The following is a 16,259-nucleotide window of genomic DNA, read 5'->3' as shown; positions in this document are numbered from 1 at the left end:
CAAACCTAACACAGACAAAAAGAGATCCAAACAAGAGAAGATGAGTTCATAACACGACTAATAATTAAAAAATTCTTTTAGAAACAAACAAGAGAAGATGAGAAAATATAGACCTTTTTGCATGAAGATAAAGCGGGTTTTGGTAGCTTGGTCCTCCCATACCACATCATCAATCCATTCTTGCTCTGTGTATCTTATGATGAGTTCATCTTCACCATGCTTGCCACTTTGGGAGCCAAGAGGAAGCGTTTTCAGATTTGGACATTCAGATACATGGATTTTCTGTAGATACGGAAGTGGTAAATTAAAGGGTTCCATTAGATATTCTTCAGCTTCCATAGTCTATCCAACGTAAGAGAACCAAGCTTTGGAAAAGGAACAATCCCTTCGCTAGATTTCTCTTTGTGTATTATATCTTCTAGTTGACGTGAATCAGAAACATGAAGACTTTTAAGATTTGGAGCAAACATCAGCAACGTCAGTTCACTCAAGCAATCACAAAATGTTATATCCAAGTGGAAGAGGTTCATGAAGCGTGGGCTTCTTGGATTGTGTAGTGAAGAAATCTTTATCTCATAGACACGGCATTCCCTTATGCTGAAATCTCTAAGCTTATCCATAGCTACTGGAAGCGATATTTCAAACGCTTGCCTACTATTTGTCAAACCCCTCGATTCCCTGAACTCTATGGATCGCGTACAGCTCATCAGCTTACGAGACGACAAAAAATGCTCGAAACCTTGAGTTATCCTGAACCCCATGGTTAGAATCTCTAAATGCTCCAGGGTCTCCAAATCCTCCACTGTGTAGCGGTCCCATGAAAAATAAGAGTTGGATAATTTCAGTATTTTCAAATTATGCAGACGCGATATCCCAGCAATGCTCCAAAGCTCGTGCGTTTCCCTCAGATCCAAGTGGTTTAGATTTTTCAACGCTTCCAGCAGATACATGGGTAAAGCGCGTATACGAGTCCACGACAAGTTGAGATATCGCAAGGAAGCTAGTTTTGGATCTTTCCCACAACGGAGACCTCTCGGAGTTGCCGAATCACAAGGAAGCTAGTTGATTCGGCAACTCCGAGAGGTCTCCGTTGTGGGAAAGATCCAAAACAACTAGCTTTTGCATGTATTCGAAGAATTCACTAGAGATACTTCGTACTCCCGCCGATTTCACGAGGAAAGTTGTGACTTGGGGACATTTTGGGCTTCCAAGGAGCAGGTAGATGCCGTTCTCACACAGTGACATCCTTTTCACTGCTTCCCAATTCTTAACATTTGGCATTTCGCTTAACCCGATGCCCGCTCGCACACGACGAATTGAATGCCTCTTTTTGTTTTCCCAAATCAGATGCAATCCACAAAGCCATTTCACGAACAACGTCATGCATACAGACAGTCTTAGTTCTGTGACGATCCATCAACAAGAATGCACGAACAAGACTACCGATAATTTCATAACCCTTGTTCTCGGCCTTTTCTGTACCTAGTCACTTGCATCTATAATACCTTCGCATATCCAGTAGTCAATCAATGTTTCTTTAAGAATTTGGTAATCTTCTGGTAGTAAAGCGCAATACAACAAACACGATTTGACCTTCTCTTCTTTAAGACTATCGTAGCTAAACTTCAGAAGAAACGATTCTTGCAAGATCAGGGATCTCTGGATCGCTTCCAAGCGTTACTTGTCCAACCTTCTTTTGAAACAAATGAAATGCGTCATTGTCCGAGAGGCATTGGACTTCCATTGGCGCTTCGACTCCCATGTGTGCACATACATCTTGGGAACGAGTGGTGAATGCCACTTTGCATTTGTTTTCTGATTTTGGAATTGGGATTCCAATCTTAGTTAAATCCACCTTCTCCCATATGTCATCTAGAAGCAAGACAAATCCACCTTCTACCATAACGATAGCTCGATTTTAAGCTGTTAGAACAAAACCCACAAAGACACAGCTTTTGAAGTTCTACATCTCTAGCACTAAGGAGAACGTTGACTTCTTTTTCTATAGTCTCAACTCTAGTGAGCCATACCTGGACTTCGGCAAGCCTTTGAAAACCTCTATCCTCCTTGACCAATCATCCCGCTTAGCCTGTAGCTCTTCCATGGTTGTCACTAGAGACGTGACATTCTTCTTGAGGTCGTGTACACAAGCTATTCTCTCGTCCAGCCAGTGAGATATTTTGTTTATACAAGGATCACAAGGTATCGAGAAAGAAATTCCCATTTTTCAGCAAGGAAGAGATCTGAAATTTTGAAATTCAACTGGTCCTGAGCAAAGCAGTGAGGATGAAGATGATAAATCCGGGTCAAGAAGCACACAAAGACTCATCGTTGGGCCTCGTTTAAGTACTTATCGGTCTGCTTGTTACTCAGTAAAGCCTTATTTTAATTCTCTATTTAGCTATGTTCTTGTTGTGCACACAACGATCATCATCAAAAAATATCCTCTCCTCTTTTTCTTCCTTCCTCTGATTCTTCTCTTCTTCTCATCCTCTTTTTGTCCCAAACAAAATAGGCTCAACTGTAACACCCGTCCCCAAGGATCTTACTTTCAAAATACACTTCATTTCAGTTCAATATTTCCTTTACTTCAAATGAAAAGTTTTACAAACATCCTTGAATTCAAATGAAAACTGAATAGAATAAAACCATAGTCTTACATAACTTAACTAAAAGTTTTTGAAAATAAAAACCAAATGTGTAGCACCATCCATGACTCCTATCCTACGGTGTTCCTCGTAAGTATCTGCAAAAGAAAGGGTCGATAATATAGGATCTACCGGCACTATCCACTCTCACGGTCCCCATGTGACTACCCACATGTGGTCCTTTGGCTCATCTGGCACTATCCATCTGCGCGGTCACCATAATCACGTAGTTCAGCCTCGGCATTACTTGAACAAAAACACAAGCAACCAGCAAAAAATTACTTACTACACAAGATATGTATGATATGTTTAAATACTTTTGCGAAATTGGTTAGGAACATTGATATAGTAGGCTAAGACTATAATAAGATAAGCAAATTGTTGCGATTCTCCTAATATCTTAGAACCAATCACACTTACTCTTATGAGTAAAGCTTATCTTACCAGGAACTTCAGCGCGACATGGCTTTGTGTAATGTCCGTTACCGACAACAACATCATCGTAAATTTCATCATGACATACTTTGTTCTCTTTCATTTAAAAGGCTCCTCCTTCACAGTGGGTTTCCGCCGCCGGAGCAACCCGCACAATCTCTGTCTCGAACCGGATCATCTCCTCGGGTCTCTGGATTCTCCCGGTCGGATCACAAACGGGAAGTCTCTGTATCCCATAAACTCTCCAGGAAGGTTAGTACGGAGAGAGTCATACACGCTCGAGTGGACAACGGGTTTAATAACTGCCACGTGGCGTGATATGATTGATGAGGCAGGTGCCATTTGAGTATTACGACGAGATTGCGAGATTGTTAAGCGTGTGCTACTTGGAGAAGACTTTGAAATTAGTATGTCCCACCAAAGTCAACGACATGATCTTATTTTTGTGGACGAAAAAAGAAAATCTATAATCTTTAATTATTGTTTTGCCTTCTCTCTAGTTTTGTCAGATCTCTCACTCTCTCTAAAATGGGGAACTGCGTATCTATATCGATACCCTGTGATTCATGTATGAATGAAGTTTCTCGATGGCATGACGAGAAAGGAGGTTATATTCACAATCTTGAGAAGAATCTCACATTTTTGGAGACTACCATGGAAGAGCTCAGAGCTAGGCGTGATGATTTGTCAAGAAGGGTCACAAGAGAGGAGGATAGAGGTCTGCAAAGGCTTGGCGAAATCCAGGTACGGCTAAATAGAGTTGACACTATTGAAAACAGATCCAATGATCTTCTTAGTGCTAAAAATGTTGAACTGGAGTCCCCTTTCCAACAGTAGAAAACAGATGCAAAGTGGCATTCACTACTCGTTCTCAAGATGTATGTGCACATATGGGAGTCGAAGAGCCAATGGAGGTCCAGTGCCTCTCGGACAATGACGCATTTGATTTGTTCCAAAAGAAGGTTGGACAAGTAACGCTTGGAAGCGATCCTGATCTTGCAAGAACAGTTGCTAGAAAATGTCGAGGACGGTACAAGAATGGCGTCATGCCATAGATGTTTTGATTTCATACGCCATCGAGTTTTCCGGCATGGAAGGTCAGATTCTCCCGCTTTTGAAGTATAGCTATGATAATCTTAAAGAGGAGCGTCTCAAATTGTGTTTTCTATATTGCGCTTTATTTCCAGAAGATTATAAAATTCAAAAATCAGAACTGATAGACTATTGGATATGCGAAGGGCTTATTGATGGAAATGAAGATATCGAAAGGGCGGAGAACAAGGGTTATGAGATAATTGGTAGTCTTGTTCGTGCATCATTGTTGATGGGGGATGTAACAAATAAAGTGTGTATGCATGATATTATCCGTGAAATGGCCTTGTGGATTGCGTCTGACTTGGGACAAGGAAAAGAGGCTTTCATTGTGCATGCAGGTGTGCGGTCCTTAAAAATGCCAAAGGTTAAGAACTGGAACATTGTGAGAAGGGTGTCACTGATGCATAACAAGATTCTCTATCTCCGTGGAAGTCATGAATGTCTCCAACTCACAACCTTGCTCTTGCAAAAGGCAAAGTTGGGAGAGATCTCAAGTGAATTCTTCAAGTACATGCCAAAACTAGTATGTTTTGGACCTATCGCAAAATAGAGATCTCAATGAATTGCCCGAAAGCATATCAGAACTACGTTCCTTGCAATATCTAAACTTGTCAGGAACTGATATACATCACTTGCCTATGGGTTTGCTTGGGTTGAAAAATCTAATTCACTTGGATTTGTGGGACACTGGTATTTTGAGTATTGCTGGGATATCAAAGCTGCAAAATTTGAAAGTTCTGAAATTATCTGGTTATGAGTTTTTATGTGATTTCCAAACAGTGAAAGAGTTGGAAACCTTGGAACATTTAGAAAGTTTGTTCATAAGAATACATCTTTTCAATATGTAGAGATATTGAGATCCCACAGGCTGATGAGTTGTACACAACATCTAGAGATCGTTAATATCACTCTGGAAATAGTACCTCTAGCTATAATGGACAAGCTTCGTAGTTTCTGCATCAAGAGCTGGAACATCTCTGAGATAAAAATGGGAAATATATGCAGCAAAAGAAATATTGTTTCTGCTCAGCACAGTCCAAGTACCTCATGTTTCTCCAGCCTCTCGGTAGTGAAAATACAAGATTGCAATTGCCTCAGGGAACTGACATTGCTGATGTTTGCTTCAAACTTGAAAGAACTTGATGTTTTGGGTGCAAAAGAACTAAAAGATATAATAAACAAAGAGAAAGCTTCCAGAGGTGAAGAATCAGGGATTGCTCCCTTTCCAAAGCTGATTATTCTTCGACTCAGTAGTTTACCGGAGCTGAAGAATATTCATTGGAAACCTCTACCCTTACCATGTCTTAAGGAAATCTGTGTAATGAGATGTCCAAATCTGAAAAAGCTCCCTCTCGATTCCAAAAGTGGTAGACATGGTGAAAATGGACTCTTCATTAGCTACAGTAGAAAAGAATGGATTGAAGGTTTGGTGGAATGGAAGGATGAAGCTACCAAAACCCGCTTTTTATCTTCTTGCAAAAAGGTTTAATTTCTCTGTCTTCTCTTGTTTGTTTTCAAAGGATTTATTTTTCAAGTAATGAAACTGCTTCAGTCTTTAATATGCATCTGTTTTTTTTTTCTTTGTGTTAGATTTGATTATAAGCAAACAAAGGTCAAGTGGGCTGTGGCTTCTCAGGCAGCATGTTCCAAGTGGATGATATGTTTTCTCTGTGTGTTTTCTTGTTGTTAAAGTCTCTCTTCCTGTCTCTTGCTTTATGTGAATTACTTTTTGAATTTGCTCGAAGTTGATTTGTACTTTGGTTTACTTTTGGAATTGGTTGCAATAGTTTCAACAACATTTGATTAGCATCTTCCTTTCACCAGAAGTATAGAATCAAATAAGTTGCTTCGCATGTTTCTGCAATATAGACTATATTTGATCATACCTTGTGATTCATGGATGAATATAGTATCTTAATGGCTAGAGGAGAAAGGAGACTGTATTCACAATCTTGACAAGAATCTCACATGTTTGGGAACAACCATAGAAGAGCTCAAAACTAGGCGTGATGTTTTGCAAGAGACGTCACAAGAGAGAAAGATAGAGGTCTATAAAGGTCATCTACTGGTATACATCAGCTGCCTAATTCATTTGGATTTGGGGAACATATGAACTTTCAAGTATTGAAACTTATAAACCCTCATATCTTTCTGCTACTAGTAACCGTCGTCTGCCAAGGAGCTACATGATACAATAATCAAAGAGAAAGATAGGTCAGTTGTTCTACATTTGCAGTTATAGTGCTATTTGTATATTTCATATCCTGCTTTCACGTTCATCAGTTCAGACATATTTTTGTGTTCAAATATCAAATGTCCTTTGTGACTACTATATTTCAATCTATGATCTTAGGATCTTAATTTCAACCCACATCTATTTGCTTCACTTCTAAGTTTATTTGTTATCCATTTCTTCTTCTGGCAATGTGTTTTCTTTGTTTAGAAGTGGAATGAGTAGTGAATTTGCATTCATGTCATATCTAACATCCAAAAGCTCATTTGTGTCTTTGTCTGATCCACCAAACTATGGAGCTTCTTATTATTAAGACAGTTCACAACCAACTATATTTGACAACATATGAATGTTTTTCACGGTTTTTCCCTTCTTTCTTTCTTTTTCTGACAGTATATTTTATTCCCTTGAACTTACTCTTCTTCAAGTTGTTCACCAAACCCCTCCTAATATATTACGAGTAGTACCTCAGCTACCTTTTTGTTTTTGTCTCATTTACTTTATATTAATCCATTTCCTGTGGAATTTAAGGAAATATAATTTACTTGATAAAATGCTTTTCAAAATCTTTATAATCTTTTGGATAAGAACGAGGGCTAAAAGCTAGTTTAAGTGATGATTAGTTGGCCCTAATAATGGCAAACAGAAATTTGAGTCGAGAGAGAATTCCCCTCTCATTATTAAACTATAAAATCATAAATAAAGTTAATAAAATATACAGAAACATATGTTAAACTAAAAATACGCCAAGTTTGGAATTATGCTAGCTGTGAATTGGTCGATTCAGACATAGAGAATTACTTAAGAATCAGAGACTAATGGGTGATCCAGATTGAGAGCATTTCGAAAAAAACTCTTTATTTTGAAGTTTTCGAACCTCTGTTTGAAGTTTCAAACCGTTCTTCTCCGAAAACAAAACTTCAAATTTAATTTCAAAATTATTTATATTTTACAATATACTTATATTTATCATAATTAATTTATATCCATAATTTTTTTATAAATAACTAGCACATATATAAAAATAATACAACAATATTAATTAATAAAATCTTACACTAATATATAAAATTATAAACCGAAATGCATAATTAAATATTAAAATATAAGCAAAATACCACATTTTTTCCATAAAATATTTTTTTCATAATGCTCTATCTTTGGTTACACAAAATTTGTTTGGAAAATATTTTGGAGATTTTAAAGGCTCCAGAAAAAACTTACCAGACTAATAGTGTTGTTAAATTATTTAAATTGGTGTAATAATTATGTTTTCATGTATCTTTAAAAAAAGGTTTTTAGTAAGTTATTTTGTAATATTTTTGTTGTCTAATTCTAGCTTAAAAATATTATTTAAATTTTTTTATTAATTTTATGTGTAAAATTTGAATTTATAAAACAAATTTGAAATATTTATGAGATAAAAAAGCTTTAAAGATTAAAACGATAAACAAGAAAATACTTAAAAATCATAAATGTGATGTTAATTGTAAAGACCAAAATACAAACAAAAAATAAAACTTTAAATTTGAAGTTTAGAATAGTAAAACTCTCGAGAACTCTAAATTTGAAGTTTTGAATTTTTTTTTTCATAGCAAAGAAGCTATAGAGATGTTTGGAGATACTCTAATATTGATCTTGAAACAGCAAAACGAATAACAATTTGCGATCCGTGACTGATCGTAGGCCGCTGCAACATGTAAACCAATAGAACCAGAATTTTTAAGTTCGTTAGCCGCTTCTGTTTTTATTTCAACGATTTTACTATTTTTTCAGGATTTTATTCTCTTAAACTATCAAAGCTATGTAGATCTGTCATATAGTTACAAAAGGGGATTTAAACAGAACCGTGTGTTTATAAAAAAAAAGTCGATTAATGCTCTAACGGTGGGAAGAGTTACCGGACGTTTTATATCATCAGGCCAGACGGCTGTGTCACCTGCATTTTCAAACATGGAAAATAAGATGTGAAAATCGTATTTGACTTCAAATTAGTAGTGATATACAGTTGGAGCTGTTATTAATTGTATATATTAATAAAAAAATATTATGAATTTTTAGTTCGTATAAGTAGAAATGTTAGAATTAAATTTTCATAAGATAATTTATTGTAAAAGAAATATTCTATGATATTTTAAAAAGTATTTTTCACAAATATAGCATACAATACAATGATTAAAACGATCAAAAAACAAGTTTTATTAAAAATGTTTTATTAAAGAGGTAAACTAACTTATATTTTTTAGGTTAATTATCTAAACTTAGTGTTTAGATTTGAAAAGTGGAAGTGAAGTTTAGTATTTAAATTTAAGATTTAAAATTATAATTTTAAAAATATTTTTAAAGAATAATTTTTTTATTTCAAAATTGAGTCATTTTTCGATTTTTTCAAATATTGAATAAAAATTTCTCCAAAAAATTTATTTAAATTGGTATATCTATACAATAAAGATGTAATTATTATTTATCTATTTAATGAAACATATTTTGGTCATTTTTATATGTATTTTTACTTTTTAGTCAAAAAAATACTTTTGAGTCCTTATTAAAGATTTACCCTAAGTGTAATGCAAATAAAATTTTGTATAATGTAAATAGAACTGGCGTAAATTTTTGTAACTCACAAATAAAACATTCTCAGTTGTACACTATCATATGTAATATAATAAAATTAATATTAAAATATAGAAAGTAAATATATAAAAGTAAAAGAAGAAAATGAAAATAAGAATTGTGTTTTCATAAAAAATTTAACGATTTAAAATATATATAAAAAAAATGCAAATTGGTTCATGAGTGGTTAGTTTTGAATAAGCATTGGAATCTCCTCAAAATTGAGCTGCCACTGCTCTCAACCTCCTCTCTGTCTCCTCCTCTCTTCGCTTCGGAACTTCCGAAGATTCGAGTTTTTACTAATAAACTATTTCGAATTCTTCCTCTCCTCTCAATCTCTGTAATCACAAAATAGAAAGCAAAGCTTCTTCCTTTCTTCGATTCTTTTGTTCAAACAATGGCGAATGCATCTGGTTTCTTCGCTCATCCTTCGATTTCCTCAATGCGAAGCAGAACCCACCTCCCGATTGCAGTTTCTGGATCTGGGTTTTGCGTTTCGAAACGATTCTCCAAAAGGGTCCTCTGCTCTAGCCTCAGCTCCCTCGATAACAATGCTTCTCCTTCTCCTTCTCAATACCGACCACCCAGGTGATAAAAACTCAACTTTTTGGTTCCTTCTTTAACTATTCATTGATTTTAATTCGAAAGTTGATTACTTTATTATGTCTTAGCTTTAGCTTTAAGGAAGATCTTTTAAGACAAAACACATGTTTTGCTATTGTCTCTGATTAAGTCTTAGCTTAGCTCTAAAGGGAAGATCTTTAAGACAAGTTAATCTCTCTATGTAACAATTTAAATGGTCTCTTATTCAACATTCCTTTTGTTCTGTCTGCTTAAAGGCTAGTACCGAGCGGCTGCAAACTGATTGGATCTGGTTCAGCTGTCCCAAGTCTTCTGATTTCTAATGATGATCTCGCAAAGATTGTCGATACTAATGATGAGTGGATAGCTACTCGCACTGGTATCCGCAACCGCAGAGTTGTATCAGGCAAAGATAGCTTGGTTGGCTTAGCAGTGGAAGCAGCAACCAAAGCCCTTGAAATGGCAGAAGTTGCTCCTGAGGATATTGACTTAGTCTTGATGTGTACCTCCACTCCTGATGATCTCTTCGGTGCTGCTCCACAGGTATTTATTTCTCTTTTGATGGAGGGAAAAGTCACATGCTGATTGTTTCTGTATTGATGGCAGATTCAGAAGGCGCTTGGTTGCACAAAGAACCCTTTGGCATATGATATCACAGCTGCTTGTAGTGGATTTGTTTTGGGTCTAGTCTCAGCTGCTTGTCATATAAGAGGTATAAAGTCAAATAAGATGATTAGTTAGCTCATAAGATAAACTTTCCTTTCTTTTCTTTTTTTCCAGGAGGCGGTTTTAAGAATGTTTTAGTGATTGGAGCTGATTCTTTATCTCGCTTTGTTGATTGGACTGATAGAGGAACTTGCATTCTCTTTGGAGATGCTGCTGGTGCTGTGGTTGTTCAGGTAACGAACATTCTCTACTGGTCTTCATTGAATCTTTGTTCTTTAGTTTAAACTTGGCACTTTGATTTGGTGGCAGGCTTGTGACATTGAGGATGATGGGTTATATAGTTTTGATGTGCACAGCGATGGAGACGGTCGTAGGTAATTTAGATTCACATTTCCTTATGGCTTCTTAAGATTCATCTTCTGGTTATTTTCCCTTGAGATTCTTTTGTTTTTTGCAGACATTTGAATGCTTCTGTTAAAGAATCCCAAACCGATGGTGCCTTGAGCTCCAATGGGTCAGCGTTGGGTGACTTTCCACCAAAGCAATCTTCATATTCGTGCATTCAGATGAATGGACAAGAAGTGTTTCGCTTTGCTGTCAAATGCGTTCCCCAATCTCTGGAGTCTGCTTTACAAAAAGCTGGTCTTCCTGCTTCTTCCATTGATTGGCTCCTCCTTCATCAGGTAAACCTAATGAATTCAAGTTAAAATGGTGGAATGTTTAGAGCTTTTGAAACAAGAAAAAGGTTAAAATTGTTGCAGGCAAACCAGAGAATATTAGACTCTGTGGCTACAAGGCTTCAGTTTCCACCGGAACGAGTGATATCAAACTTGGCTAATTACGGTAACACAAGCGCTGCTTCTATCCCTCTAGCTCTTGATGAGGCGGTGAGAAGCGGGAAAGTTAAACCGGGACATACCATAGCCACTTCCGGTTTTGGAGCCGGTTTAACTTGGGGTTCAGCAATTGTCAGGTGGAGATGAATGGTTAAAAGTCCAACATGTAAGTTTACTTCAGAGCCAAAGTTTACTTTTCTCTTCCACAGAGTAGAGGAACTACTTGAAATTGGTTTAACCGGTCTAGTTTAGTCCGGTTGAAACTGGAAGTAAAGCGCATTTTGTTTGATTTCGTTTCGTTTTCACTTTTGAGGTTTCATTGTTTACTTGTTAGTTGTTGTTTCCTTTTTTTTTTTTTTGGTCAAATTTAGTTGTTGTTTCCTTGAATCTTTTTCTGTTCTTGAATTTTTTTTTTTTTAGTTGGTGATAGATGAATAGTTGTTCAAACCATATTTGTTCAGAATCTCTGGAACTTTTAAGCACCATTATGCACTTAAAACTAAACTTGGTTCTTGATCGCTAAAGAACACCATTTTGCACTAAAAATTCTTTAAACATAGATGGTAAGAATAAATATACGGTTAGTAAGAACATGCGAATTATATCGACCAAAAAAGAAGTTTAACAATGAATGTGAGAAAATAAATTAACTGTTAACATGAGTGACAATTTCTAGAAAAATGAAGAAGAAAGGGGACAAATGAATTCTCCAGAAAAAAACTGCACATTAATTTGTTTGAACAGTAGACAAGATGGTCGTGTTTTTTTTTTTTTTTTTAAACGGATTTCATATTAAAATGCATAAGTAATACAAGTATGAGTTTTCACTCATAAGTCTGATTGCAACAAGAAAAGAGTTAAAGCAAAACCCGATAGGAGGATCCACTAATGAATCCTAATAGGAAAGAAAGAGAAAGACAAGAACTAGTGGAAATGGTTCCTTCGGCTGCGTCGACCTTTTTTATCCCTTCCACTAACATTTGTCCATTCCATATCTTGAAACTTTTGAGTTGGTTTTATTGGTCTTCCTCCTCTAGTTAGGTTATAACTAGAAGTTTCTCCAACCACATCTACACCAGTCTCTTTCCCATAAGCGAGAGGACTCTCCGGCTCCATGTGGAAATGATGATGGTTGTGAGTGATTGGCGAGTGACGACCAATGGGTTACTCATTTTCAGAAACGTGAGAGACTTCCAAAATGTTAACTTGTGATGGAATTTCTTCCATAATTTGTGACTGAGAGAGCGCAACGGTTGTGGCTGCTAACATAGGCAAAGTAGTACCCAACTTTGAGCAAGAGGTGGATTGTACCTCATGCGAATGTGTGAACGGATCAGAAGTTGCATCCTCGGGATGAGCAGTAACATAAGAGTTTTTTGGAGTCTCATGTACTCTATGGGTTGAAGGTGATTGTGAGTTTGGCTCCAAGTGGTTGACATGTGTACTAAGGGTGTTTTGCAACAACAGAACTATATCCACAGTTGGGATCTCTTCATTGGTATCATGAATTTCTTTTATAACAGCAGCAGATCCAAGTGGCATAGGAGGAAGTAAACACCTCTTCTCTTTATGGCCAAGTGCTCCGCATCTTTCACAAGCGCTAGGAATCCAAGAATACTCCACATCTACTAAGTAGATATTGCCTTGTTTGTCATCAAGCGCAATTAGCTTCGGGAACGGTTTATCTAATTAAACCTCAACTAAAATTTTAGCTTCCCCCATATTTGTTGGATCTAGACGAGGCTTATGCGTAAGCATTGGCTCTCCCAAACCTGATGCTATGTGGCTGATACCTAATCTAGAGAAACATGAATCCGGAATATTCTTAAGGGTTACCCACACCGGTAATGTAGAAATCTCAGGGGTTTTAAAAGAGTTTACAGGACTCCAAGGGGCCACAAATAGGAGACAATCATCCACATGCCACACGCCACGTTGAATAACCCATTTGCGAGTATTTTCATGAGGAATATGGAACAAAAACGACGACTCTCCTAATTTCCGGCAAGATATCTTACATTCCCGTCCCCATAATCTATTTAAGACAGCATGAATAAGACCTCCAGGTGGTTTAGAACACCTATGGAATTGTCCTACAACGTATTCTTCCTTATTCTCAGGCCCTAGTCTAAGAACTTTAGAAGGAATTGTCACCTGAGGAGTTCCATCAAGTCGATACGTCGGCTCAGTAGGACGAAAAAGGTTTCTCGAGGATTGGTTCATCCGAGCAGCCCATGGAAATCGAAGACTACCATCAGCTTTGAGAGCAGGAGGAGGCATTTTTTCTGTTGCAGGATACGTCAACTGCTCCTTCTTATGCTTGTGACCATTGATAGCTTCACTTATTGAAGGCCAGAAGGAAACTATTTGGTTTTTTACTGCCTCTGAGACACCGAGCTTAGGAGTAGCAGGTTCAGGAGGAGTAGGCGGAGGGGGAAGAGGAGTGGTTTTGACCACGCTCCCATAGAACGAACGAAGACTGTTTCTTTTGCGGTTTCCTCGTCGAGGTCACCTTTTTGAGAAACTTCATCGAGACCAGTAGGTACCAGTGGTAGTACTACCTCATTAACATCAATGAGTCCATCAGTGAGAGGCGCAGAGGCAGGCGGGAGGTCGATGGTTACGGAAGCATGAGGAATGTCCATGATTTCATAAGCAGGAGGAGGGTCTTTTATTACAAATGCAGGAGGTGGGTCTGTTGTTGCAGGAGGATGAGCGAATGTTGCAGAGGGAGCATCTGCTTCTGATTCTTTCACCGACGAAAGCGGTAACGTTGGAGAGGCAGGTTTTTGATTGGCTGACCATCTTCCAAGATATGGCCAGCGAGGATCCGGAGGGGAAGCATGTTGCAGGTCGGATTCGACACCAGCGACTACGTCAGAGGACTTCGGCCCAGTATCAGAACTCTGCAATTCATCTCTGTCAACGTCCATGGAAGAGGAAGGGGTTGAGCAGGTAGCCATAGAAGGAGAGAGGTCCGTATTGTAAGAAACCAGACGGGGCCGGCGACGACTCCGGTAAAGTTAGGTCGTCGAGAATCTGAAGCTTGAAATTTGAGTTTCGCCTTTTTTTTTCACCGATTTGGGGGCGCGTACGTGACACACGATTTTGAATCATATTGAGATGGTCGTGTTACAAAAGATGGTCGTGTTCCAAAAAAAAAAAAGACAAGATGGTCGTTAAGCATGTGCTTCCTAGATTTGTCAGAGCATTTAAGGGAGCTGCTACAACTACCGATCCAGCTAGATCGACCAACCACATCTTAATATCTCACCATCGGCACCGGTGCCGGCCCTGAGGAGAAGCAATAGAATAGAAGCCCGGCCTTATTTCGTTTAACAATTTAACCGACCACCAGCCGTAAAAATTTCTAGTAGTCTAGTATAATGAAAGCTAAGTAAAAGTTCAGTTTCAGCCTTCTCCATTTATTTACATTTAAAATGGTTTTAAAAAAAAATTAAGACTAATGACCCTTAGTAAATGTGTCTTAACTTTTTTTTCCCTTCTACTATTTTTTTTTTAATTTCGGGACCAGCACTAATCACCACACCTGAAAAAACGGATGAGGACTCACAGAGACACAAAAAAAACTCTCTTAGCTATCGGCACGGCACACGGCACCGGAGATGGGAGCCAGACACCGGTTATGCCTGAAAACTCTCATAGATCAAATGCTCAGATGAATTCAAAGCTACAAAAAAATTTCTTATACGGTATTCTTCTGAACCAAACTTTTATTTTGAAAATGTCTTAAATGAAAAAGTGATCAAATAAGCTATTGCTCTTGATGAATTTTAAGTATTACTAAATCCAACCAAATTTTAGTTTGGATCATCCATCCAAACCAACTATAATTTATCATTCTATCAAATTGAGATTAACCCATGCCCCTTTTCACTTTTTCATTTTACATTTTCCCTTCTGATCTTCTCATTTTCATCACAGATAAATTCAGTTTTCTCATGTTAGAAACATGTCCACAGTCTTTTCCTCTAAAATTCATATATTATAGTATGCTATTAAAATAAGAAAACAGGTTTGATATGTGCATATATTTTTGAATTATCCAAAAAACAAAAAATGCAAGTAAAACCAGATGGCCATATATGTTAATATTCTTGCAGAAAATATTTAAAATATTACAATTATAATAACATTACTAGATACGGTATATAATTATACATTAAAAGATTATATGTTGATAAAATTAAAATTGTATAATAATTTCAAATTTAATATGTTTTTAATAATTATTTATTTTTATTCACATATTCTATCTAAATATATGTTTATTCTATTTTATTCATTATGATGTTTGGTCTTGTTTATTTCACTTTAATTTGTTTGATGCATTTGATTTCACTGTCTGATTCATTCACCATTTAAACATATTTTATGGAACGTTTGCAAATATGCCAATTTCAGATTTTCAATTAAAATCTTAAAATATATAAAATTAAAGAAAATTGGTAATATTGTTATTTGATGTCCAAATGACAGATAATTTGAAGACAACAGAGGCTGAATGTAAACGCGTTCGTCTGAGTCAGATCCCTGTCAAATCTTTGGTCATGTTCTACCAATTTTTTAATTTAATAGTATATGTTTCTTATAACTAATAGTAATACTATATATAGGTTCTTGAAAATCAACAAATAATAATTTACAATTTAGTCGTTATAAAAGTAATGAAAAAGTCTATCTTTATTCATAACATAGAGGTTCCTTATATAGGAGATTACACCGTCGTAGATAAATGAAAAAATTACAAATTATAATCTCTTGGTTATGAGCCATCCACAATCTGGTTCATAACACCCCCCTTGGATGCCATAACTATTTAGAGCTTGTAATGTGCTTTAATTTAGAGCTTGTAATGTGCTTTAATGTTGTCTCATTAAAACCTTACCAAGAAAACCCAATTGGGACAAAACCATGGTGAAGGAAAAAGAGTACAACACACATTACTCCCCCTGATTTGGACATTACTGAAGGTCCCTTGGATCTCTCCAATTTTCTGCAATCCGTGGGTGATGAAGATCTTGGGCAGAATATGCTTCGTCCTCGAACATGATAGTTGGTTCTTCTTAACCATCGGCCATGCCACAATCTGATCGAACATATTGAGTCATCGACCTCAAATACACACAC

General features: G+C 36.7%; 1 protein-coding gene and 2 pseudogenes across 1 annotated transcript; 2 read left to right on the top strand and 1 right to left on the bottom strand.

Moving 5' to 3' along the window:
* Nucleotides 1-1,047: 1,047 nt before the first annotated feature.
* LOC106314348 lies at nucleotides 1,048-1,903 on the bottom strand (annotated as a pseudogene).
* Nucleotides 1,904-3,579: 1,676 nt separating this feature from the next.
* LOC106318924 lies at nucleotides 3,580-6,229 on the top strand (annotated as a pseudogene).
* A 2,984-nt stretch (nucleotides 6,230-9,213) lies between these two features.
* On the top strand, nucleotides 9,214-11,466 carry LOC106318925 (3-oxoacyl-[acyl-carrier-protein] synthase III, chloroplastic). Its single transcript, XM_013757093.1, has 7 exons — nucleotides 9,214-9,612; nucleotides 9,864-10,149; nucleotides 10,213-10,318; nucleotides 10,387-10,505; nucleotides 10,582-10,646; nucleotides 10,730-10,955; nucleotides 11,034-11,466. The coding sequence occupies exons 1-7, from the start codon at nucleotides 9,422-9,424 to the stop codon at nucleotides 11,253-11,255; spliced, it is 1,215 nt and encodes a 404-aa protein (XP_013612547.1). The 5' UTR covers nucleotides 9,214-9,421; the 3' UTR covers nucleotides 11,256-11,466.
* Nucleotides 11,467-16,259: the final 4,793 nt, after the last annotated feature.

The sequence above is a fragment of the Brassica oleracea genome, chromosome C9, assembly GCF_000695525.1.
Source record: "Brassica oleracea var. oleracea cultivar TO1000 chromosome C9, BOL, whole genome shotgun sequence".
NCBI classification, from domain to species: Eukaryota; Viridiplantae; Streptophyta; class Magnoliopsida; order Brassicales; family Brassicaceae; genus Brassica; species Brassica oleracea.
The sequence above is the reverse complement of the archived record's forward strand: the minus strand, read 5'-3'. Positions and strand labels throughout refer to the sequence as shown.

Coding starts and splice junctions, on each gene's coding strand:
- LOC106318925 (XM_013757093.1), top strand. CDS start 9,422: ATGGCGAATGCATCTGGTTTCTTCGCTCATCCTTCGATTTCCTCAATG. Junction 10,150..10,212: donor TCTTCGGTGCTGCTCCACAG/GTATTTATTTCT, acceptor TATTGATGGCAG/ATTCAGAAGGCGCTTGGTTG. Junction 10,647..10,729: donor AGCGATGGAGACGGTCGTAG/GTAATTTAGATT, acceptor TGTTTTTTGCAG/ACATTTGAATGCTTCTGTTA.